At 40.2% G+C, this 26,027-nt stretch overlaps 3 protein-coding genes across 9 annotated transcripts in view; 1 reads left to right on the top strand and 2 right to left on the bottom strand.

Annotated features, from left to right (window-relative positions):
- Positions 1-1,271: 1,271 nt before the first annotated feature.
- tmem138 (transmembrane protein 138) lies at positions 1,272-7,047 on the top strand. Its single transcript, XM_034176375.1, has 4 exons — positions 1,272-2,145; positions 4,869-5,040; positions 5,179-5,254; positions 6,454-7,047. The coding sequence occupies exons 1-4, from the start codon at positions 2,018-2,020 to the stop codon at positions 6,564-6,566; spliced, it is 489 nt and encodes a 162-aa protein (XP_034032266.1). The 5' UTR covers positions 1,272-2,017; the 3' UTR covers positions 6,567-7,047.
- Positions 7,048-7,391: 344 nt separating this feature from the next.
- tmem258 (transmembrane protein 258) lies at positions 7,392-15,292 on the bottom strand. 2 transcript variants are annotated; one of them, XM_034176376.1, is made up of 4 exons: positions 15,132-15,292; positions 14,623-14,732; positions 7,643-7,771; positions 7,392-7,535 (listed from the first exon to the last, which is right to left on the bottom strand). In XM_034176376.1, the coding sequence occupies exons 1-3, from the start codon at positions 15,273-15,275 to the stop codon at positions 7,645-7,647; spliced, it is 381 nt and encodes a 126-aa protein (XP_034032267.1). In that variant the 5' UTR covers positions 15,276-15,292; the 3' UTR covers positions 7,392-7,535; positions 7,643-7,644. The 2 variants fall into 2 exon arrangements, with proteins under 2 accessions (XP_034032267.1, XP_034032268.1); XM_034176377.1 differs by lacking the exons at positions 7,392-7,535; positions 7,643-7,771 and adding an exon at positions 14,084-14,368 and having other exon boundaries at positions 14,594-14,732.
- Positions 15,293-24,126: 8,834 nt separating this feature from the next.
- Positions 24,127-26,027, bottom strand: part of myrf (myelin regulatory factor) — a 67,268-nt gene continuing 65,367 nt past the window's right edge. For 5 of the 6 annotated variants that reach the window (XR_004562208.1, XR_004562212.1, XR_004562210.1 and 2 more), the window contains one exon: positions 25,938-26,019. Coding sequence is in view for 1 of the 6 variants with exons in the window: in XM_034176374.1 (XP_034032265.1) it covers positions 24,936-25,025; positions 25,141-25,215; positions 25,914-26,019 (271 nt within the window). In the remaining 5 variants the exon portion in view is untranslated. Of the gene's footprint in view, positions 25,026-25,140; positions 25,216-25,913; positions 26,020-26,027 lie in introns of those variants that run through there. The other variant, XM_034176374.1, reaches the window with a different exon arrangement.

The raw sequence follows: 26,027 nt of genomic DNA, 5'->3' as shown, positions 1-26,027 counted from the left end.
CTTGGTAACTGAGGATACTAATGTTGAAGCTTTGTAGGTGGAATTCTTTCATACCATCACAGATGCTGACTTCTGAACTTTGCGCTGGTAACAATCTGGATGGTCTTTTTCCTCTTTTGTCCGGAGGACACCACGTCCATGATTTCCAAAAACAATTTGAAATATGGACTCATCAGACCACAGCACACTTTTCCACTTTGCGTCTGTCCATTTCAAATGAGCTCGGGCCCAGAGAAGGCGGCGGAGTTTCTGGATGTTGTTGATGCATGGATTTCGCTTTGCATGTTAGAGTTTTAACTTGCACTTGTAGATGTAGCGACGAACTGTGTTAACTGACAATGGTTTTCTGAAGTGTTCCTGAGTCCACGCAGTAAGGTCCTTTACACAATGATGTCTGTTTTTAATGCAGTGCCACCTGAGGGATCAAAGGTCACGGGCATTCAGTGTTGGTTTTCAGCCTTGCTGCTTACGTGTAGAAAGTTCAACAGATTCTCTGAATCTTCTGATTATATTATGGACTGTAGATGATGGAATCCCTAAATTCCTTGCAATTGAACACTGAGAAACATTGTTCTTAAACTGTTGGACTATTTTTTTCACACAGTTGTTCACAAAATGGTGATCCTCACCCCATCTTTGCTTGTGAACGGCTGAGCCTTTGGGGGATGCTCCTTTTATACCCAATCATGACACTCACCTGTTTCCAATTAGGTGTTCTTTGAGCATTCATCAACTTTCCCAGTCTTTTGTTGCCCCGTCCCAGCTTTTTTGAAATGTGTTGCAGGCATCCATTTCAAAATGTGCAAATATTTGCACAAAAACAATAAAGTCTATCAGTTTGAACATTAAATATCTTGTCTTTGTGGTGTATTCAACTGAATATAGGTTGAGGATTTGCAAATCGTATTCTGTTTTCATTTACATTTTACACAACGTCCCAACTTCATTGGAATTGGGGTTGTCTTTAAGACAAGTATTAAACTTAACCTGAAACGCATATATATATATGGATGTGTGTGTGTGCCTACAACAAAAAAATACCTCTGAATAAACGTTTGCAAAAGACCAAAATACATGTGATTTGTAAAATAGTAAAAATATAAAATATCACAGATTTACAGTTCAAAATAATTAAAACAACCTGACAAATTGATAGCAATTAAATCCTAAAGCAAAATGAAATAAAATGATCTTAAATAACGTCGATGACGTCACTGTCGTAAAACGATACAAGTGTCGGAGCTTCTACGGAAAGACGTACTCGACACACGCTTAGAAGCTTCGCTTCCAGAACGGTGGGCAAACATCACTGTTATTTTATTGCTAGGCAACTCTTTATACGTTATTTTGGAACCGTAGCAGCAAAAATAGAGGTGCTTAGCTAACGTCAACGTTGCAAACGTGTCTGGAGGGAATTCCGTGAAGTTCAAATCCGAGCTATCCAAACGCCAACTGGGTGATTATCGTTGTGAACCCCGGTGTCAGGGTCAGTCTCTATTATCCGTCTCCAAGATTATCTGGGCGGCTGAGTTACGTTACGATGAAGTCAGAGGCGGATTAGTGACATGTGTAAAGAGAAAGAAGAAAACTGAGATGCTGCAGTGTGTTTTAGCTGCACCGACTCGAATCCCGTATCCTTTATCATGTCTGAGATGATGAGTTATTTGGAGGCAACCTGAAGATGGTAGGTTCCTCATCTGGGCGCGTTTAGAGTGAAGATTTGTATGTTTTTTTTCTTGCTAAGTTTTTCCTCGATGCTCCTTAACGCGTCTGATGATGCACCAACGACAACGGGCAGCATTTGGACCCATCACATCTGTTAAGTCTGCCAGATGTTGATCTCCTTCATGGAAACACTGCATTTATTCAAGATCTGCGCGTTTGATGCTTATGTTCATATCTTAAACCTCACGTAGATTTAAATCACGGTCAAGTGGCTGCTCAGTGTGCAGAACAAATATCCAGAAGATAAAGCAAGACTTTGAAAATTGATGGTTTACAGTGTTGAAACCTGAAGATGCTCCAACCAGGCAACTATTCCCTGGTACTGATGGTCCAGCTGACACTGTTGGCCTATGACCTCTTCGTCAATTCCTTCAGTGAACTCCTGAGAGGTACTGCTGTCATCCAACTGGTGCTTTTCATGTAAGTCATTCCACAACGTCAAGAATTTAAATGTAAGTTTGAGAAGATAACTGCTGTTAAAAAATATAAAAATAATGGCTTATTTTTTTCCGATTTAGTACATTTCTGTGCAAAATCGATCTCTCACGGACCCTGTTCACTCCATTCTTTGGTCAACTGTCAACCTGCTTTCTTTTGTGGCTAAATTTTTTTTTTTTAGGTTATAAGTTGTAAACTTAGATTTATTTGTACTTCTTTCAATATTTGGAACCTAGAGTTTGTTGCAAGGCAGCAGCTATTTTTGCTACTGCAGGAACTGTAGTCACCAGGCCTTGTCCACATGGAAACTGAACTTTTTTTTATACAATCTTTTTCTGTCATTTTCAAAATGTTTTCAGTAAACAAGGCACCATTTCATGAAGTATCTGCATCTACACAAAAACACTCAAACTATCTGAAAACACTAGTACATATACCAGGCCTGTATGCAGTGCTGTAACGCTTCCACAAAAAATTATTAAGAAGATGACGTGGAGCACACGCATAACCGGTGTAAGGAGCTAATCAATGTAGCAGTAGAAGTTAAACTTTACAAAGCAGCATGTGTAAATACAAAGTTATTTGTCATTTTTGTTGTTTACAACCAGCGAGTTGAACCAGAAACATTCGAAGCATGCAGGGGATGATGGGACCCTCAAAGATTCTATTGTTCAACTGCACTGGAAACATAGTTACTAGGTTATTTAAACTAGTCAGCTACATAATATTTGGTACAGAGATTAAAAAAAATTTGTGCTTTTGCCTCTGTACACCACTACAATGGAGTTGAAACAGTCAAGACATTCTTGTAGTGTCAACTTTCAGATTTAATTCAAGGGGTTTAACAAAAGATATTGAAAAAACTATTTAAGTAAAACCATTTTTACACATTCCCTCCATTTTCAGACACTGTAACTCATAGGATGAACTGCAAGTATTATTGTTAATACAAATCATTTTTACTGTTATGACTCCATACAGATTTACCACAATGCCGTGTTTGTATGTTCTAATGTTTGGTGTAATATGAATCCAAGACACGTTCAGTAACTTGAATATGTTCATGTAATCATCCCAAATTGTCTAAAGAAAATGGTTTGCATAAAACAACTCAGTTTGTCCCATTATATATTGTGTCTGAAATTGGAGTATATAAAAAGTGGGTGTAATTCCTAAACAATTAATGTGATATTTTGTTAAACGGTTACTGTCCCAAATATTATGGAAGACTGTCTATGAGCAGAGCTCCAGTGTTATTACAACAGATATTTACAGAATATCAGATTACTTTGCTCAATGCAGCCTAGTTTTCATATGCAAGTTTTGACATTTCTGCCCTTCATTAGTATGTCAGTAGAAGACCGAATATGAGATACCAGTAAATGATAAAGCTGTGGTCAGTCTGCTCTGTGCAAGTCTGATCCTGTCAGATCTCAGAAGCTAAGCAGGGTGGGTCCTGGCTAGTACTTGAATGGGAGACTCCTTAGTAAAACCAGGGGCTGCATCTGTTTCTCCAAGTAAACTGGAATCTCATCAGGAAGGGTATCTGGTGTTGTGCTCAATTAGTCCCACTGCAAGAGATCACAAAGCTTTCAACTCAGCCAGATAGCTTTGAATGCTGTCAAAATTGTCTTCCAGAGACCTCTAGTCCTCTATCAATCATGAAGCAAAGTAAAAGTTTTCCCTATCCAAAGCAAACGCTAAATTGTACGTACTTCAGCGAGGAAATATAAACTCCAGTTCCTCTGCTGTGTTCCATTTGGCCAGGTGTGCAGTACTGAATATCAGTACAGATTTTGACATGGACAGCTGGCACGACATTGACGCAAAACCTGTGCCAACTGTCAATGTGTACCTACTCTGGTGACTGAATTAAAAATAAATAAATAAATAAATAAAACGAGGGCAGCTAAAAGGCAAACGTCCTTATAAAGCAGTGAGATAGTTCAGCCAAAACAATTCACCTTTAAAGGTCAAGTGTAGTAACAAGGTATTTACTGCAGTCTTGAACAATAATGTTTTCATAGCAGTGCGTACAGTACTGTATATCCATGAAGACCTCAAAACATTTCTGTGCATAAAGTTTAAGCCTTTTTTTTCTCCATTTATGTACTGATGTCTGCATAGTTACAACCTAGCCACTCAAATACACACATGATGATCAAATTTCACAAAGCAAATTGTAACCGTTACCTAGCATCCTAGTCAGAGAATAGAAACTTTATTTTTGTTCAAGTACCAGAGATTCACTGATCCATTTTTAGTGGAATATTTGTTGAAAAATGAATAACCTCCTTTGTGTGCTTTTCTTGGAAATCATCGTGTGTTTGCTCTTTATGTCATGGATAATAAGCATGTTAAGACGTGTTGCTCCATCAGTGTCTCTGATAGAACTTTGAGGCTTGTTGACTGAATTTAATAGGAATACAAGTAATGCAATAAAGACACACACATCAAAAACACAAAAAGGTGTGCAGGACCATGAAAAATTGTACCAAAGATAGAGACCGAATGATCCGCACAGCCACAGCGCTCCAATACAGATACCTGCCCTTTATCAGACCTGCCCGTCTGACGAAGTTACGTTACGTTTTGCTAAATAAAGTTTTTTTTATGTATTGGCGTGCTGTGGTTGTGTGGATCATTCGGTCTCTATCTTTGAATTTAATAGGAAACCACACTGAACAGGTTTGTTGTGTTTCCAGTATCCAGGACACAGCCATCTTGTTCAACATGATCATCATCTTGTTGATGATGTTCAGCACCTACGTGTTTCAAGTCGGCCTGGTGTCCCTGCTGCTGGAGAGGTTCAAGGCTCTGCTGCTGATCTCTGCCCTTTACCTGACCCTCAGCATCTGCTTCCACTGCTGGGTGCTGGTACGCTCGCATCAAGACACCGCTGCCTTATCAAAGGAGGCATTCACGTGAAGTCACATACTCTGATGACAATCTAACTGTATAAAATTCCAAACTCAGCAATGCAAGCCAACCCCCGTTTTTTTTTTTGGTCAATAGAATCTGAGATGGTTGGAGTCAAACCGCTTTGTTTGGACAGATGGCCTTCAAGTTCTCTTCGTCTTCCAGAGAATAGGTAGGTGGTAGGGCTGTTATGGTGCGCAAGTCACTGTTCCGTTCACACCTCTGTTTAGACATCACACTTCAGTAGGAATTTGGTTTTTGAAAATTCTTCAAGTCTTTATACAGTAGCTTTAATCTGTCAAAGTGTAAATGTAACGTTTGTCATTTGTCCAGTTTAAGTTTCTTTGATTTTTACGCAAATGACATCTCATAAAATGTCACTCTGTACAGATTTGAAATTGTCGCGTCGCTATTTGGCGGCCATGTCATCTGCAAAATTTTACACTGACTCATATTGACTCACGCCATCAATTTTTGTCTTAAGTTGGTGGCGTTGTCTGTAAACTCGAATGATCAGACTGATCTCGTACATGAACAGTGATTGAACACATGTGGATCTGTATGCTTTCACTTCTAGATTCATATTTCTGAAGAAAAAGGTAAATTAACAAATTTCATTTATACTTCCAAAGTTGCTGGGTGGAATAATAAGGATTATTAACTGAGCAAGCAAGGTTAATAATCTGTTTATTATATGGCTGTTTGGAGCTGTGTTTTCATCTTGTTGGTTTTCATTTTGCATGTCCACTTCAAGATCGTTTGCTGTTAATTTCTCCAATTCAAACTGGTCAATGTAATAAAATTCGCTCGGAGAATGGTCCCCTTCGTCACTCATTTCTTTATTCGCTTCTTGTTTTATTTCACACTGTGAAATTGTAAAGAAAGTCGCAAATCTGATACGCAGTCCGGACCGATTGTCATGGTAATAGTTTGACATGGGAAAATATACCAGAAATCAGCCAATCATAGCGCGTGTTCTGTCGTAGCCATAGAATAATGTGGTCATTCGCTTCAACTGGCTGGTTTGCCATTTCCTCTGATCGTCTCACACACACGCACAGAGCAGGCTGAGAGGTTGACCCCACCTTCCTGGACAGAAGAAAACTAGAGGGACGCAGTCTGTGGACATGAGCAGCACAGCTCTATGAAATGTCAGTGACTTGTGGCAACAAATGCGCACAATTGTGTGTAATCATACTGTGTAGCGTCGTACCGTGTATTCTACGTAGAGTTTTGTGAACTGAACAGTCGCATGTGTACCGTACAGTTCAATACAAATACCTGTATTGTGACACCCCTAGTAATTGGATTAAGGTACTTGTGTGTTTCTGTCTGGAGCCTGTTAATAATTGTGCTCTCTTCTGTATACAGCAGCAGTTGCGTACTATTACTTGTACAAACAAACAGCTGAACAATTAGGAGACCCGAGGCTTTATGAGGACTCTCTCTGGCTGCGCGACATCTTCACCAGAGGACACCAATGAAGAAGCACCAGGAGTAAAATCTTAAAAGATTTTTGAGAACATTCAGTACATTCTTGGAAAACTTGTTTTTGCTCACACTATTTAGTGCTTAGGCTAGTGAAACTAAGTAAAGGACAGAAAGAAATTTCAGCCACAGTTTAATAGGTCTTTTCCAACCTTCCTGCCCGTTCAGTGGATTTCAGCAACACGGAGGCCCTACATAGCCCATGTAGTAGTCTTAATCCGAACTGTGTTCATTGATGTGGCCTTGAAAGTCAGTGTGATGTGCAGCACACTGGAATAGACTTTTCAGAAAAAGAAAAGTTGTCAGAGCCAAAGATGAACTTTTCTGGCTTTTTATTTTTTTACACATTTAATGCAGTGGTGGAGAAAATGTGCTAGAGTTCTATTGTACATATTGCTATTTGTCTTAACAGAAACCATTTTTTTTGCCTGGTACATGTTTACATGGTTAATATTTTAATACAATTTACTGCTTTTGTGTTAAGTTCCTTTCCTCGAATTGTGTTCCTCCTTTTTTTTTTTTTAATCACACTGTAATCCTTGATGGCTCAGGTAGTGTGTATTATCCTGTGGACAAGGTGAGGCAGTCTGCTCTATTTTTAACCGAAAGATTAGTTGGATTGACATTTAAGGTGCCACTAGTTAAAACTCTTACTAAAAATAGTTTACTAACAGCTTATTCTCAGACATCTAAGGAGTTGTGTGCATCAAGATTAACTTTACATATAATTATAAAAAGCACATGAAAGATTTGTGAAATCCTTGCAAATTTTTAGAGTAAACACAAGAAAGCTGCCAAAATTTTGAAAAATCCATTTTTACTTGGGGATGGGGATAGGGGGTGGGGGGCTGAAGTCCATGCAAATCCAAAATATTGTCAGTGCATTTCAATCCAATCCCAAATCCTGTTCCGGTTGTGTGTCATGTGTTCCACTGGAATGTGTCATTCTTTAGTCTTGCCTGAAGCTGAAAAAACAAAAAAAAAAAAAAAGGACAGTGGTAAGAAATGGAACAGCTTTTCTGTATGTGAAGTGGAAATGTTGAGCTTTCATAAGGGCAGATTCTGAACGTACCTTCATACATAGATTCCAACCCACAGCAGTAAGAACAGCACGCCGAAGCCCATGAATAGTGAAGCCACGAGGGAAATCAGCAGCTCTTTGTACACGTCTCTGGTGTATTTTGTCGACGTCACCTCATAGCTGACATGTTAAGGCCCATTTCACAGGAAAAAAAAAAAAAAAAAAAAGGGGGGGCACACCCATTCCTACTTAACTTACAGTTAAGGCGGCAACTACACAAATAGAATGCACTCGACACTCTTGTCTGATCAGTGTAGTGGTTTTACTTTCTTCACTGTGTACATGACTACTGCTGTCATTCCACACCACTGAAAAGGTGGGACATACTGTAGAAGGGGATACTGTGTGTTTTTTTTTTTTTTTGGGGGGGGGGGGGGGCATGTGTGAGTAAAGTCACGTAGGAACACGACTTACGAGCAGTAGGGTGTTTACGTGTCTTCCAATGTATTCTGGGACTGGCTTCAAGACCATCTACTCTTTTGTGACAATAAAACATTGGAAACAAAAAACATTCACACTGCTTATTACCAGACACCAAGGAGGCAATGTTTTCACCAGCATTTATTTTTTTTTTGACTATTAGCAGGATAACTCAAAACGTGTTGAACAGTTTTCAATGAAACTTGATGGGGAAATGGATAAAATCCTGGGAAATTGGTGATTTAGTTTTGGAGGTGATCTGGAATATATTCTGGAGCAGAGATTCAAAAGAATGTTTGGCTCACACCAACATTTAACTCAAAAAGTTGTGAGAGGATGTTTATGAAGTTTGGTGAGCAGATAGATAATGTCCCAGAAAATGAAGGATTTCATTTTTAATTTGATCCAGAATATATTTAGGATCCAGGAGACATTTTAAGGATTCAGAAAGTATGTACACTCTGTGTGCCTTCAAGTTATAACTCAGTTTCGTAAAAGCCAGAGTTGCAATGACAAACAAGAAAAGCAACAACTCCTCTCCTTGAAACTGGATGTCTTTTGGTGGACAATGCCTAGCCCTGACAACTGTTTTGTTAATGTCAAATGGACATTAGCAGTCAGGGCTGGGAGCATGCACTGATGCCACATCTATCATGCTGCCCTGGCTCCCCGACTGCAACTAAAACCTGACCAGTATCGGTTGGCTGATAATATCGGATAATAGTAGTCTTTCACCAACATATACTGGCATTATTTCTGCAGACATGACAACTTTCCTTTGAATAAAACAATGCAGAAACAACCACAAAAACAGTGGCTGTTGGAAATGGTGTCCTTACACAGTTTATCCAGCAGATGGCACCTCAATGGTATCGTTTACAATGTTGTCAAGTGTGGCTGAGATCCCCATCACCCCAGGTCATATTAACAACAAGAAAGCAGCAAAGTGACTGACTGCCATTTATTTTCAATCAGAGTGAGTGTTTTACAGCGATAAGAGAAAGGGCTGCTATGCCACCAGCTAGGCAGGAACAAAATTGAATACTATTTTTATGCAATTGTGAACAATGCGATATGTGTGACTACTAATCTCAGTTGTTGGTTATATTTAGAGTTATTTATAATTAAGTTAATGTTTAAACTGTAAAACATCAAGCCTCAATTTCATTTCTTTGTCATAAGGGTTGATAAAGAAATGGAAGTGTTAGGAATCACTGCCGTGTGTGTGTATATATATATATATATATATATATATATATATATATATATATATATACACACACACACACACAACAAAAATATAAATGCAACACTTTTGGTTTTGTTCCCACTTTGTATGAGATGAACTCAAAGATCTAAAACTTTTTCCACATACACAATATCACCATTTCCCTCAAATATTGTTCACAAACCAGTCTAAATCTGTGATAGTGAGCACTTCTTTGCTGAGATAATCCATCCCACCTCACAGGTGTGCCATATCAAGATGCTGATTAGACACCATGATTAGTGCACAGGTGTGCCTTAGACTGCCCACAATAAAAGGCCACTCTGAAAGGTGGAGTTTTGTTTTATTGGGGGGGATACCAGTCAGTATCTGGTGTGACCACCATTTGCCTCATGCAGTGCAACACATCTCCTTCGCATAGAGTTGATCAGGTTGTCAATTGTGGCCTGTGGAATGTTGGTCCACTCCTCTTCAATGGCTGTGCGAAGTTGCTGGATATTGGCAGGAACTGGTACACGCTGTCGTATACGCCGGTCCAGAGCATCCCAAACATGCTCAATGGGTGACATGTCCGGTGAGTATGCCGGCCATGCAAGAACTGGGACATTTTCAGCTTCCAAGAATTGTGTACAGATCCTTGCAACATGGGGCCGTGCATTATCCTGCTGCAACATGAGGTGATGTTCTTGGATGTATGGCACAACAATGGGCCTCAGGATCTCGTCACGGTATCTCTGTGCATTCAAAATGCCATCAATAAAATGCACCTGTGTTCTTCGTCCATAACAGACGCCTGCCCATAACATAACCCCACCATGGGCCACTCGATCCACAACATTGACATCAGAAAACCGCTCACCCACACGACGCCACACACGCTGTCTGCCATCTGCCCTGGACAGTGTGAACCGGGATTCATCCGTGAAAACACCTCTCAAACGTGCCAAACGCCAGCGAATGTGAGCATTTGCCCACTCAAGTTGGTTACGACGACGAACTGGAGTCAGGTCGAGACCCCGATGAGGAGGACGAGCATGCAGATGAGCTTCCCTGAGACGGTTTCTGACAGTTTGCGCAGAAATTCTTTGGTTATGCAAACCAATTGTTTCAGCAGCTGTCCGAGTGGCTGGTCTCAGACGATCTTGGAGGTGAATATGCTGCATGTGGAGGTCCTGGGCTGGTGTGGTTACACGTGGTCTGCGGTTGTGAGGCTGGTTGGATGTACTGCCAAATTCTCTGAAACGCCTTTGGAGACGGCTTATGGTAGTGAAATGAACATTCAATACACGAGCAACAGCTCTGGTTGACATTCCTGCTGTCAGCATGCCAATTGCACACTCCCTCAAATCTTGTGACATCTGTGGCATTGTGTTGTGTGATAAAACTGCACCTTTCAGAGTGGCCTTTTATTGTGGACAGTCTAAGGCACACCTGTGCACTAATCATGGTGTCTAATCAGCATCTTGATATGGCACACCTGTGAGATGGGATGGATTATCTCAGCAAAGGAGAAGTGCTCACTATCACAGATTTACAACCCCTGGCAAAAATTATGGAATCACCGGCCTCGGAGGATGTTCATTCAGTTGTTTAATTTTGTAGAAAAAAAGCAGATCACAGACATGACACAAAACTAAAGTCATTTCAAATGGCAACTTTCTGGCTTTAAGAAACACTATAAGAAATCAAGAAAAAAGATTGTGGCAGTCAGTAATGGTTACTTTTTTTTAGACCAAGCAGAGGAAAAAAAAAAATATGGAATCACTCAATTCTGAGGAAAAAATTATGGAATCACCCTGTAAATTTTCATCCCCAAAACTAACACCTGCATCATATCAGATCTGCTCGTTAGTCTGCATCTAAAAAGGAGTGAACACACCTTGGAGAGCTGTTGCACCAAGTGGACTGACATGAATCATGGCTCCAACACGAGATATGTCAATTGAAACAAAGGAGAGGATTATCAAACTCTTAAAAGAGAGTAAATCATCATGCAATGCTGCAAAAGATGTTGGTTGTTCACAGTCAGCTGTGTCTAAACTCTGGACCAAATACAAACAACATGAGAAGGTTGTTAAAGGCAAACATACTGGTAGACCAAGGAAGACATCAAAGCGTCAAGACAGAAAACTTAAAGCAATATGTCTCAAAAATCAAAAAATGCACAACAAAACAAATGAGGAACGAATGGGAGGAAACTGGAGTCAACGTCTGTGACCGCACTGTAAGAAACCGCCTAATGGAAATGGGATTTACATACAGAAAAGCTAAACGAAAGCCATCATTAACACCTAAACAGAAAAAAAACAAGGTTACAATGGGCTAAGGAAAAGCAATCGTGGACTGTGGATGACTGGATGAAAGTCATATTCAGTGATGAATCTCGAATCTGCATTGGGCAAGGTGATGATGCTGGAACTTTTGTTTGGTGCCTTTCCAATGAGATTTATAAAGATGACTGCCTGAAGAGAACATGTAAATTTCCACAGTCATTGATGATATGGGGTTGCATGTCAGGTAAAGGCACTGGGGAGATGGCTGTCATTACATCATCAATAAATGCACAAGTTTACGTTGATATTTTGGACAATTGAAAGGATGTTTGGGGATGATGAAATCATTTTTCAAGATGATAATGCATCTTGCCATAGAGCAAAAACTGCGAAAACATTCCTTGCAAGAAGACACGTAGGGTCAATGTCATGGCACAGGGTCAATGTCAATGAGCAGATCTGATTTGATGCAGGTGTTAGTTTTGAGGATGAAAATTTACAGGGTGATTCCATAATTTTTTCCTCAGAATTGAGTGATTCCATATTTTTTTCCTCTGCTTGGTCTAAAAAAGTAACCGTTACTGACTGCCATAATATTTTTTTCTTGATTTCTTATAGTGTTTCTTAAAGCCAGAAAGTTGCCATTTGAAATAACTTTAGTTTTGTGTCATGTCTGTGATCTGCTTTTTTTCTACAAAATTAAACAACTGAATGAACATCCTCCGAGGCCGGTGATTCCAGAATTTTTGCCAGGGGTTGTAGACTGGTTTGTGAACAATATTTGAGGGAAATGGTGATATTGTGTATGTGGAAAAAGTTTTAGATCTTTGAGTTCATCTCATGCAAAATGAGAGCAAAACCAAAAGTGTTGCGTTTATATTTTTGTTGTGTATATATATATATATATATATATATATATATATATATACACACACTCAATGACAAACTTATTAGCCCCCTACGACATTTAATGTTTTCTTACAAATTTTCCCAAGTGTTTTTTTGAGCATGGCAAGGAATTTTCAACACTGCATTTCTAAATTTCCTACTTTTATTTTCCTTAGGTTATTTTACTTTGCACACAGAAACAAAATTATTCCACAAAACCCAAATGCTACCAAGGTGAAAAATTATTAGCCCCCTTAAGAATGGACCTTCTTGTTGAACCACAGTACAAACCGTTGCTGTGCAATGATGTGCTTTAACTTTGTAATGCTCAATGGGCAGGTGGCTTAGTGGTTAGCACTGGTGCCTCACAGCAAGAAGGTCATGGGATCGCTTCCTGGCCTTTCTGTGTGGAGTTTGCATCTTCTCCCCATGTCTGTGTAGGTTTCCTCTGTGCACTACTGCTTCCTTCCACAATCAACCACATGCTTATTTAGGGTCTGCTCCTTTCTCTGCCCCTGACCAAGGCTGCATCTCTACATCTGCTGGACTGTGGCTGCTCACTGCTCCTAGTGGTTTGATTGTGTCTACCGTAATTTCTAGACTATAAGCCCCTACTTTTTTCATACGCTTTGAACACTGCGGTTTAAACAATGATGCAGCTAATTTATGGATTTTTACAGGCTTTCTCTTAAGTCGAAATACATTCATAGGGGTTCCTAATAATGTTGACGTGTGTGTGTGTGTACATATATATATATATATATATATATATATATATACGAGGTCTGTTAGAAAAATAACGGACCTTTTTATTTTATGCAAAAAATATATGGATTTGATTCATGTTTTTACGTCAGCCAAGCTTGAACCTTCGTGCGCATACGTGAGTTTTTTCACGCCTGCCGGTTGCGTCATTTGGGCAGGCTTTTGAGTGAGCACTGGTCCACCCCCCTCGTCGGATTTTTATTGTCAGGGGAATGGCGGAATGATTTGGGCTTTGCTCCTTCAGAATTTTTTCAGAAACTGTTAGAGACAGGCAGCTGGAAACCATTCGGAAAATTAATTTGGCTTTCGGTGAAGATTTTTTGGGCTTCACAGAGATTAAGGAGTGTTACTACCACTTTATTGATGGCCCACAATGGAGCACGGCACGCCACGCTCCGAGCCGCGATCGACAGGCAGAAACCACCATTTCATTTCTAAACGGATGGCTGTATGGCTCCGGGACCATCGTGTGCAATTTCTCTGGTTATCACAAGAGCTGGACATCAGCCATTTTCCAGCAGATTTCACTTTTAACAAGAGATTTTGTCATGGAAAGCCGCGCGGAGGCTTCGCGCATCATGACGGAGCCGCTTGGACATGCCCAGGATGCCTAGTGTCAGAGGACAAGTTGGGACATGCCCAGCTCTCCACAATTTCTCTTATACTCACTCGACTGGTAAGCCACTGAAAGCTGAGATAGGTATGTCCCAACTTGTCCTCTGACACTCCAAAACAGAGGTGTTCTTTGTCTCGCTCCATCAGCGGCTCCGTCATGACGCACGAAGCCTCCGCGCGGCTTTCCATGACAAAATCTCTTGTTGAAAGTGAAATCTGCCGGAAAATTTGCATATATAGGTCACTAAGTGTCCAAGTCCTACAAGCCTACAGGACGACTGGAAATACAAGAAACCTGAATTTGGACTTTACATCATTAAATACCTCTGTCCAGTGACCTCAAGCCTGCATTCAGTGTTGTGTCATTACCCATAGTGGAATATGGTTCTGGTTTGGCAGTGTACTTTTTACTCAATTGTTTGGTGTTCATTCCTTGAGTAAAAGCACACTGAGCAAAAGATACTGACAGTTGCAATTTGCCTTGCTGACAGCCACCTCTACTTTTACAGTCTTAGGCTCACCATTTTCCTGAAAGACATTAAATATTGGCATTGAAAATGTGAATCCACAAGAGAGAAACACAAACTGGAACTTTTCAAAAGACTTTGCGCACATGTGCTGTGCCACACTGCATTATGGGTAACGGCAAAACACCAAATAAGCTGGTCTCATTAGCACAATAAAACCATGCCAAAACAACTATTACAAGTAATGTGAGTGAGCACGACCCTTCTCATGCACACAGTGTGGAACCTTCATTGTAGTCAAGTTCTTTAGGATACACAAAGAACCAGGCAGTGAAGAACATGCCGATGGCCAGCAGAACAACAGTAAGGTGTGGGAACACAGCCGGGTTCACCGGGCTGGTATATCGGGTCATAGCCTCCAGTTCCTGCAGCCACAGCAAAGGGAAAAGATGCAGATTGTGAGTTTTACCAAGTTTACTCAAGTTGGCAGAATCAAATGAAATACTGTGGGATCCAAAGCCAAATGTAATCAAATACTTTTTCGTTGCGTTTCTGAAATTAAGTTTACTTAAATTTGTAACCCCCCCCCCCCCCCCCACACACACACACACACACACAAATACTAAATCCTGACATGTTAGTGCTTTAGTACATATGAAAACCAGCGTGCTAACGTTTCTTCTGCTAAACACTGCTCATTTCAGCCACTCACAAAAAACAATGTCACAGTAGCAAAAAAAAAAAAAAAAGCACATACGGAAGCTGTCTGCGACTTATACCCCATATTTAAAATGTGAGGTTATGGATACATGTAAGTCGTTTACCATTTTATCACGAAGAGACGCTGCAGCCTCTGTGGGTCTCGGAAAAAAAGGCCACGTACTGCTACTGATTTCCACTTCCGGCTTGTTTCGTGACGTCTTGATGACGAGGAGAATGTTTGTCTCCCGAGTTTGGCTTGTAGGCATTGCAGTCAATCTTATTTAAGATACTCTCTCGGAGGTGTGTGTGTTTTTTTTAATTGGTTTTAGAGAAGAATTACACGGGTTCGTGAGACATTTAATGGTTATAGTGTTATATAAAAGATGATGTTTAAACGAATTTTGCAACTCACCGCCATGTTGTGAGGGACACAAGAAGAAGCCTGCACTGGTTTCATACACTGATCTCCATATAATACTGGATAGCACATTGGCCAGTATTTTTATTTTTGAAGCAAATCGGCCGTCATATTACCACTCGCATGTGGCGCTCCTGAACGCTCTTTTCTACTGATCTTTAACCAGGTGCGCGAAACTTTATTCTTTGTGATTAAAAAAAAAAATGCCTTCATGTGCAGCTATAATCTGCGCAAATCGCCAGGTCAAATGCCGTGGACGAACACTTCACTTGTGAGTATGATTGAAATGTAAAGAACTGAACAATAATTTGAAGAGTTGTAATAATAATAACATCGATAATAAATAGGTGGCGTGGCTTATAGCCACATGTTGAATTTTGTGTTGGACGAACGATTTTAAGACATTTATCCAATCCAACTTTATTTATAGAGGACTTTAAAAGAACCACAGAGTTGAGAAAGTGCTTTCAAAATAAGACATGAATAAAATACTACATTAATAAAGACCTTAAAGTAGACCTTATAAATTAATTTCTAAGGTGTACTTGTGCGTAGTTTTGGAGCTTTAGGTGTTGTTGCTACGAGCTTTATTACTAATATACTGAAGCTCACAGAGCTGTGTGTAATAAATATTAAGGTTGCAAGGGAAAACCACCTCTCCCGTGGCTAGTTATTAGTTAAGTAGTGTTTTATTCTTTCAGTGCAACTATAATAATAATAATAATAATAATAATAATAATAATAATAATAATAATAATAATAATAATAATAATAATAATAATAAAATCCGCTATTGCTATATTATCCATCATGACTTTTATTATCCATCCACTTTTGTTCATGATATGGTACCTATATATATATATATATATATATATATATATATATATATATATATATATATATATATATAAACTTTCTGATGATTCTTGTATAAACTTTGATTAAAGAATCGTAATTTTTAAAATGGAGTATTTGTCCCAGTGAGATCTGCGTAATTGAGAATAGAAGGGGAGAATGTGTCAAAGTACTAAAAGAAAAAAAGGAAATAAATGAAACAGCTAATCATGGCAGGGATAGATTAGGAAGGATGAAGGTTACATTATCTGGAGAAAAAAAATAAGAAAATGAGAGAATCATCTCAGTTATTACTCCAAATTGTTGACATTCTAATAAGCCGTCTATATGCGGTCCGTGTGGTAAGATGGCCGACATTTTGCTTCAGTGGTTTGTATGGAGTCACAGTCTCACGAGCGCCACTAGCTTCGAACAACTCTCCACAGTTTCTGGGGATTCTGTGTTAGTACGTGCCCGCCGCCGATGTGCTTGATGAATTCCTGTGCAAAATGTATTTCCCATATAATTGTGATACAGTCATTTGCCCAGTTCAGCATCACTTTTTTTGAAAGTTCCGCTATACGGAGCCATAATGCAACTGAACATCCTTTATTGGGTATTGTTGTATTGGGTATTTGGATGTTATCTAGCTGAAAAAGTCAGGATGGGATCGCCATTCTACTTAAAGTGTGAAGCCACATTATGTGTGCAAATAACTGCCGGAAATGGATCACTTTGTGCGGTTCTGGATTATGACACTCTGTGTCACTTTGGGGGCATTCCTGGCATTTGGCTGGAGCCCTTCTAATGCAGAATGATACACACTGTGCCCGAGAACGTGTACACACACACACACACAATCTCAATAAATAAGTTTATTGAGATTCCACATGATTTCTGAAAAAGCATAAATGTGCTGTGTTGCAAGCGCTCTCATAACAAAAGATCAACTTATTTCTCTATAGTACTAAACTGTATATAACCGGAAACAGCGTGTATCCACCATTCAACCTTCACAAACAAAATAGTGCCTCTTATTATATTAGCAAACTTCATGTTTCATTTATATTGTTAGAGATGAAGAGCAAAGGAGGGTTTTAAATGTGTGGAGGTGAGATTTCTCCCGAATTAAAAAGTAAAAGCCCCCACATTCATGGCCATTCGTGATGTTGAGATGACCCCCAAAGTACACATGGCTCACAAGTACTGACACGAGGCTGCTACTTCAGTGATCCACAACTGGCAAATTTTCGTGTCGGAGATAAATGCGTGCAAAATAGACTGCATTTGTATAGCGCTTTTCCATCTGCATCAGGTGCTCAAAGCGCTTTACAATAATGCCTCACATTCACCCCGATGTCAGGGTGCTGCCATAAAAGGCGCTCGTTATACACTGGGAGCAATAGGGGATTAAAAATCACCAAGGGCCCAGTCAGGTGGGGGTTTGAACCCATGATCTTCTGGACTCAAGCCCAACACTTTAACCACTAGACCATCACCTCAGCAAGAAATAACACTATGACATTTTCTACCCAAGTAAGTAAGTATTTTCCCACTCTAGAACCAATGACACTGAATGGCTAACTCACCTTTGCTACTTCTTAGAGACTGCCACTTTCAAACTTGCATGAATGAGTGAGTCAGAAAACGCGCGGACACCACAGAGACCAGATGTTTTGATTCCTCTGCTGATCACAAAGATGGCTGGATCCGGTCGAGCTTGTGGTCGTTTGTAGACAAAACATCAGTCTTTCCATTGTACCAAGTATTAGCTTATTGGCACTGATTACTAGAAACAGTGGCGCAAATACTACAGCAGTGATCCGGAACCAGCAATGATCCAGAACTGGGCAAGTGACTGTATATTCCTGTGAGATAATGAGTATATCTCATCTAAATCAATTCTAAAATTTGCCAGTAATAAAATTATAAAGAGAACTGAAGTTTTAAGAGTGGCCATAATAAATATTTAAGAAACTTAAAAGTTTATGAGCATTGTAAACATCGACACAATGGAGTTTGCGGAACAGTTCAGAAAGATACGATTAGAATGGTTTGATTACCATTTACAGTTGGCGATGAAAGACTTGGGTGTTAACTTCATGTTAAAGTCAGAACAAGAAGCTGCACTGAAAGAGATCTATCTGGGAAGAGACACATACTGTGTGTTGTCGCTCCAGTGAGAGCGGCACGCTGAGCAGGGTGGTCTGGAGTGTGTGGGCCAATGAGCTATCCAGTGTTATATTCAGATCAGTGGTTTTATAATGTGAAGAACTAGAAGCCATGATGTTGCAGCTATGGATTCAAAGTAAATCATGCATATTTTCAAACAGGTTAGTTTTGCTGTACTGAAATGGAGTGACAGTCACCCACTTCTCCAGAAATATTGTTGACTGTCAGTTGGTATACTACCAGGAAAAGATGTGTGCTACATACAGACCCTGAAGTCCCTTCAGCTTCTCTTGTATTACAACAGCAGAAATAAGGTGGAGCTGCATGTTTATTTGGCACAAGTTTTACACCAGAGATCCGATGACCAACTCTACATATATGGAGAATAAGCAGGGGTGGTCTTGAACCAGGAACCTTCAGCAATGAAAACAAGTCTATTTAACCATTTGCCACCACTCCTCTTGACTGTAGCCTTTAAATATGAAAATCATGGGCAAATATTCCTGAACCCTTCAGCAGGCGTCAGTGTTCAGCATGTGTTCCTTTTGATATAAATGCCATGAAATGTCCCTGAACAGTGTGTTGTAGTCACCATCACTAATTTGCAGTACAGAAAAAAAAACTTTTGGTATTATCCCCAGAAACATGTTCTGTCTATCCTTTAATTCTGATTTTACTCCCCAGTTGTGTTTGATAGCTCATTGTTACCTTCGCTAGCGAAGTTGGGCAGAGATTATGATTTCACCTCTGTTTGTCTGTTTGTGAGCAGCCTGTAACTCACAATTTTTCATATATCATTATGAAATTTTTACAGAGGATTCATATAGGCAAGAACGGATTCATTTTTCAAGGTCGTAGGTCAAAGGTCAAAGTCAGGACAAATTGTGTAAAATTGGAAAAATCCCTATCCTTTAACATTGGTTAAATTTTCAAAAATTCAAAACTGTCAAAAAAGATTTTTGTGAATTTCTTTCATATTTGAAAGCATTATGTTGGATGGTATTCTTTATTGACTGACAATTTGATCCAGATCTCATCCACATTACAGATTTTGTGGCCAAAAATTAAATTTAATATTGAAAAGCCCATTTGTTGTACATTTTGCATTATATCTCAAACACATTAAGGAGTTAGAAAAAAAAATATTCCCCTTGTACAGCTGTCTTGGAGGGGGACCTAGAGATCAAAACACTTTATTGTAGCAGGCTGTAAATATGTTTATTTCAGCTCCAAAGTCGGACATTTTAACATGGGATTCTATGAGGATCTGCTCTCTTCTGGAGGTAGCCTCAACGCTGTGGTTTTAGACTGTAAATGAACGATAGAACACACAGACTGCATACGCCACACCAAGGAAAAACACATATAACTCTGGAACTAATATGTTTAAAAAATAAAATAAAATAAGCACATTACTGGAATCAGCACATCAGTGCTGTGGTTGAATGCAAGGAATGAAACTAGGCCGAAAGATAAAATTTAGGGCTAAGTAAGGACATATGTTATTTGACATCTGTTTCCTTCCAGGCACAGTGGCTTAGTACTACTGCCTCACAGCAAGAAGGTTGTGGGATCGCTTCCCACCTGGTCCTTTCTGTGTGGAGTTTGCCTGTTGTCCCTGTGTTCACGTGGGTTCAGTCTGGTTGATCTGGCTTCCTGCCACTTCCAAACACATGCAGGTAAGGTGAACTGGTGACTCTAAAATGACTGTAGGTGTGTGAAAGACTTTGTCTATGTGTGGACCCTGCCATAGACTGGCATCCTGCCCAGGGTGTACCCCACCTCCTGCCCCATGACTACTGGGATAGGCTCCTCCCTGTGACCCTTGATTGGAGTAAACAGGTATAGAAAATGAATGAATACTTTCTTCTAATAATGGCTGGCATCAAATACTTTTCCTTGTAATGAAATGTTAAACAGCAGAAAATTCAGTCTCAAATTTATTTACTGTATGCCTTCATAATATTACAGCATATACTTTACAAGAGGCATTGAAATTGTAAAGACAGAGTTGGCTAAAAAGTTAAGGTACTCGTAATTTGTGTTACGACTGGCAGTTTTACTTTACAAACAGCGGTAAAATGAGAAGTAGTGCACATGTTCTAATACCACAGCTAATATATGTCCATCAATAATTTTTGATTCAAAGTGAAATGGACTCCAGTAGCTGAAAGTTAATACACACACACACACACAAAATAAAGAACTATTACAAAGGAAAATATGACAAAACATGTCAGATAAAAAGAAGCACAACATGAAGCGACACAGTTAAATGAAATGCAGTTCTACAAGAGTATTTTGTTGCACTGGACAGAGCAGATAGTTCATATATACAGTGCAAAAAGTGCTGCAGTGGTTTCATTATGCTAGCCTGTGCTTTATATGTAAATACACTTTAAACAGTATCCACTGTAATAATAACAAAAACATATCCCATAGCATTTGTCTGATGGCTGTTTTTCCTATTGACTTGATTCATGACTGAGATTCTCTGTCTCTCTATCATGAAATCTTCTTACGCAGGTTGAATTCAAAGCAGGTCTAACTGCATGGTGCTCCTGGTGCGAAATGCCTATAACATACCAATGATTACAGAAAAGAAATTGCATCATACAGTTAGGATTCATTGAGATAGTATAATCCCACTACACATTTTAAAAAAAGAAAACATGAAAGATGCCAGTGTATAATTTTGATTATTCATTTTTCAATGTCCAGCGCACAATATTAAACTGCATTCAGGGCTGTAGATGATCCTCCAGCCTTTTTTGTGGGTTTGGTGGTGAAACTGGTGCTCCAGCAACAGTAAAAATCTAAAGAAGATCTCTTCTTTCTACCCATTGCAATATTAACTCTGCTGTTGCCTTCCACGGGAAAATGGCACCCATTATGATGGGGATGGGAGAAAGCCATTGGGATCCTCATCCTCATTCCAGAGAGCACCAAGGGTTTTGTCATTGCAGGTTGGTGACTGTAAGGTGCTGAGGGATCATCCACTGCATGGTGGCAGACAGGTCCAAACCTGAGGTGGTACACGAGGGTGGTCACTTGCAACACCCTTTCACTTCAGCTGCTGCTGAGGGCCCTTGGAAAGATCAGCATTGCAGTGGCAGTGCTTTTTGAGGTCCACAGATCAAGAAGTGGCCAGATCTCAGTGGGTGGATATGTCTACTTTTGGTCTGATCACTCTACTGGTCAGCATACAGAAGGAGTGGCCGTTGTTGTGTGGCAGACCAGCTCCTTCTGATTGGTGTTAGATATCACCCCTATCAAAGATCATATTATAAGGCTCAGAACTGGGCATTCTCTGGGTGTCCTATATGGAGTCTCAGCGTATGTTCCACCTGCGGTGAGTAATATCTTAATGAGTAAATGTTTTTTACTCACAGGTCCACTTACGGATTGGTGACTGCCTCAGAGGTGACACTCCTCTGGTTGTGAGTGATTTCATGATGACCGAAGGCACAGAAGTGCCTTGTTCCTCAAGAAACTGGCAGACATGGTGAAAATGGGTCAGTGCCCTCTGACCGGTTGTCTGCCTGGATAGTTGCCATCCACAACTTAAGGCAGGTCCATGGTGTTGTGGATGTAGTGATGTGTGATGCTAGCATATGCTCCCAGACTTGCTCTCTGCAAAGGTTTGCCAAAGATTAGGAACTATGAGTTGGGGAATCCTGGTTTCAGCTGCATCATTGAACATGGTGCTCCAGTACTGGTGGTGTAAAATGGGAGAATTATATGTTCTTGGGAACAGATGGTGGAAACTGCTGCAGAAATACAGGATCCATAGATCTATAAAAACTAAACTATGTTCCTCCCAACCTACACCTCATTGTTCCACAGTCATGGCAAATGAAGGCATGATCCAAACTGATGCACTTGCTGTATTATCCCTTTTACTTGACTTGGCCTTGACATCAAATTGATGATAGTAGTGAAGAGCTGTCATACGTTGTGTAGTCGCTGTGGGCACTGAGACACTCTGGCGATATGTTGACGTGGCGGAGCTTGGCAAAGTTGCCTGACGAGATGAGGCTGCCACCATGGATGGCAGATCTCTATGCAGGTCTGTCTGCAACAATTTCCTCAAAAGTAGACGGAGAGATGTCAGAGTCCTTCATGTCTCTCTTCACAACATCCTTGAAACGGACGACCCAAGGGACATTTGGCATCACTCAGTTCACCATAGAGAACTGATTTCGGGATACATGAGTCTTCCATGCGGTAGACATGGCCTAGCCAGCATAGACGGTGTCTTCTTAGAGTGGAGAATAGATTACACAACTTATAGCAGTCGTATAAAGTTGAATCTTCTGCCAGTAACTTCAGCATATCCAGTACCAGGGTTCTGGTAGCTGACATGGCAATCAGCTTCAAACCAACGAATCTCAGAGGGATTGCAAAGGTGGTGAAACTGCTGTGAGTGTGCAAAGCTTCAGGGATCAATGTTATCAGAGCTGAACCTGTTCAGGTGGGTGGAGATAGAGTTGGAAAACAGCTTTCATCCCAACAGACTGGAAGAAAGGATTTAATTTATGGAAAGGAAAAGGCGATTGCCTGGATTGCAACACTGCTCTCTGTACTGGGCAAGGTACTTGCAAGGGTGATATTCAGTCCAAGGTAACCTGAGTAGACTTGGTTGACTGGGATCCCCAACAAGTTGCTGGACATCATAGGTGGCCCACACACAGGCACTGTGAGTGCCATGCAAACTGAAGACAGAATCTCTGATTTTGTCTTCTTGTTTCATCAAGGTTATGTTTTGATACCTGCTGTATTCAATGCTTGTATGGACTTGGTGATGGGTAGGGTCATGAATTCCAGTAACTTGGGTGCTTCTGGCATTGAGAAAAGATTTCCTGACCATGACTTTGTGGATATTGTTATGATTTTTGGGTGCCCCGATTGCAGAACTTGAGAAGCTAAGTGATGAATTGGAGTGTATTTGCTTGTAATTCCTCCTAAGACTAAGCTCCAGACTTTCGATATCTACCTAGCTTCAGCCATCAGTAGTGTATCTGCATGCTGTGAAAGTCTTAATCTTATTGAGAGATTCACATGTCTCAAAATTGGCATTCATCTCTTTGAGTAGCTCAGCCTATGAGGTGGGGAGACATCAGGGAAGCACTCACGAGTCATTGCGCAGAGGTGTTTGGCAATAAATATGTCTTTGCAGGAGAAAGAAGGTCCACATCTTCAGGGTCCTGGTGCTTCCAGTCTTATTACCCAGTGAGCTAAGGTAACAACTGGTAGGTCCCACTGGAGAATCCTTGGGTACGGCTGAAATAACAGCACACCTGTTTGACTGTGCAGAGGATCCCAGATACTGGAAAAAGCCAACGGGACATTTATGTATCTATCATCTTGCTGTGACCACAGCCAGCTGGTTACTTTGAGAACATGGGGATTGACTGGTTGTCTGCCAGGATGGTTGGCAATCAGGAACCAGAGTGGCTCTGTAATGTAGTGGGTGTGGTGACATGCACCATCTGCGCATGCTCCCAGACCTGATATGATCCTGATCCTGCAGTGTAACTAATTACATTATTCATTCTCACTTTGTTTTCATCTAGCAATTAAAAGCAAGTACATGGAATTCCCATCGCTGAAGCAGCAGCATGTTAGTTGCCTTTGAGCTGAGTTGTTTAATTGTGAAATTAATTAATCCAACAAGATCCCCCCCATTCTTTCCAGTTATCAAAAAGTAAGCTATTCCAGTGTTTCAAAATTGGTGTCAGTGTTGGACATTTATATTCCACTGTCAGATGCAAAATCTGTCCGTGTTTACCCAGTGATTTTATTTAATTAGATTTTTTTCCAGTCTTATTCCATGGCACTCAGTGGACGTACTTTTACAGTAAGCATGATGTACCCATTTTGAAAAGTTCTCCTTAATTTAAGGAGTGACGATACAGGTGCACACACATACGAATTTCATGTAACACTAATGTAGTATTTAGTGTAGCAGTTGAGATAAAACTGTTTCCAGATTTCAGCAGCCTCTCGTACACTGTGGTACTGTGGAGGCCTCGGATTTCCCAGTGTGCATGACTGAGGTATATTTTAAATGTGGTTTGGAAGCATCTACTGATACCTTCAGGTTGTTCTCTCCAGTGTTTAAAACTATTTGAAGGTTCATTCTAGAATCCATGTGGAGGTGTTTAAGGCTCAATATAAGTACGGTAGGCACAGTGATCGGTAAAACGCAGGCTGTAAACTGACGAATATAGCAGTTAACAGTGACAGCTGTCATTTCCAGAGACTTAAACCTGACATCAGACATAGTGACAGAAATAAAAACAGTGTTTGAAATACCACTGATCACAGCAAAAACAGATGTTGTGGTTCATTTACATAGTGGGCAGTGTTTGTTCTGTGTGACTCTCTTTAAAAAAAAATGTACAAGAATGTGGCACAACTTCTTTCCATCATATATGGAACCACAAAGAAGAACTGCTGCAAATTTTAAGGTACCACGATGCTTTTCTCTCCCTCCTCAGCCACAGCGGCTCTGAATGAGGAAGCGGTAGTCCGAGTACGATGTGGTTGTTTCAGGCTCATCTTCAGTGGCACAACTGACTTCACTCTGTCAATAAAAATCAGGAAGAGATCAGCTGTTTACTGTCTGAAGATGCCATCTCTACTCAACACTTCACCATAAGCTGCTTTGGACTTTTTTTTTTGAGGCTGCTTTAACTCACAGACAGAGAGACACGGAAGTGATAGGTGATGTCCTGGAAAGACGGCACGGGCACCGACCACAGGTGATGAGTCCCCTTAGATTAAAGGACAATAAAGTCACTGAAACAAAATATATAAGTTTGTCTTTAAAGTTACAGTGTGTAGGACATAGTGTCATCTAGTGGTGAGGTTGCAGATTGCAATTTCAGTTGCTGGACACAATTTTGTTTCCCTTCACGCATTTACTTCTTTGGTGATGGGGATTCATGCTCTGTTGCCTTACCAATACATAGGATCCTTGAGGATCCTTGAGCTGTCTTGAGGCAGCTTTATTTATATTTGGCTTTATATAAACTAAATAAATTGAACAGATCCTTCATTTCACTAATATGAGGGTTCTCAAACTTGTTATCCTGCACGAGGAACTAGTAGAGAGTGTATAGGGGTGCAAAATGACTGAGTATGTGCCTTTTGTTCTTCAATACCAACATGGCGGCTTCCATGAGGGGGGCCTGCTTCCATGTAGACTGGAAGAGCTCATTCTAACATCATGAAAACACACTGATTCATTTCATTGTTGTAGCTAATTATGCACTAATAAACAGATGGTTAGGAATGCTGTATTCCATTTGTGCTAATAACTGCCCCAAATCCTACACACTGTAGCTTTAATATGGAACAGAAAAGAAACAATTAAAGTTCTTAAAAAGAAATTATGTTCATTACAAGTGATGACAGAGACTGACATGATAGCAACAGGAAATGTGTTGAGATTATATTCTGAATTTTGCACCTTTGTTGATATTCTCTGTCCTCTATATAGTGCAGTCTCTGTGTGGTCGGGGCATAAGCGCCCCCTGGTGGTTCCACAGTGTTGTATCCACACACTGTTTGTTGACCTGCAAAA

The sequence above is a fragment of the Thalassophryne amazonica genome, chromosome 8 (genome assembly GCF_902500255.1).
Source record: "Thalassophryne amazonica chromosome 8, fThaAma1.1, whole genome shotgun sequence".
In the NCBI taxonomy this organism is placed as follows: domain Eukaryota; kingdom Metazoa; phylum Chordata; class Actinopteri; order Batrachoidiformes; family Batrachoididae; genus Thalassophryne; species Thalassophryne amazonica.
The sequence above is the reverse complement of the archived record's forward strand: the minus strand, read 5'-3'. Positions and strand labels throughout refer to the sequence as shown.

Coding starts and splice junctions, on each gene's coding strand:
- tmem138 (XM_034176375.1), top strand. CDS start 2,018: ATGCTCCAACCAGGCAACTATTCCCTGGTACTGATGGTCCAGCTGACA. Junction 5,041..5,178: donor GCTTCCACTGCTGGGTGCTG/GTACGCTCGCAT, acceptor TTTGGTCAATAG/AATCTGAGATGGTTGGAGTC. Junction 5,255..6,453: donor CTTCGTCTTCCAGAGAATAG/GTAGGTGGTAGG, acceptor TTCTGTATACAG/CAGCAGTTGCGTACTATTAC.
- tmem258 (XM_034176376.1), bottom strand. CDS start 15,275: ATGCCTACAAGCCAAACTCGGGAGACAAACATTCTCCTCGTCATCAAG. Junction 14,733..15,131: donor CGTCTCTTCGTGATAAAATG/GTAAACGACTTA, acceptor CTGTGGCTGCAG/GAACTGGAGGCTATGACCCG. Junction 7,772..14,622: donor TTCACTGCCTGGTTCTTTGT/GTATCCTAAAGA, acceptor TTAACATGTCAG/CTATGAGGTGACGTCGACAA.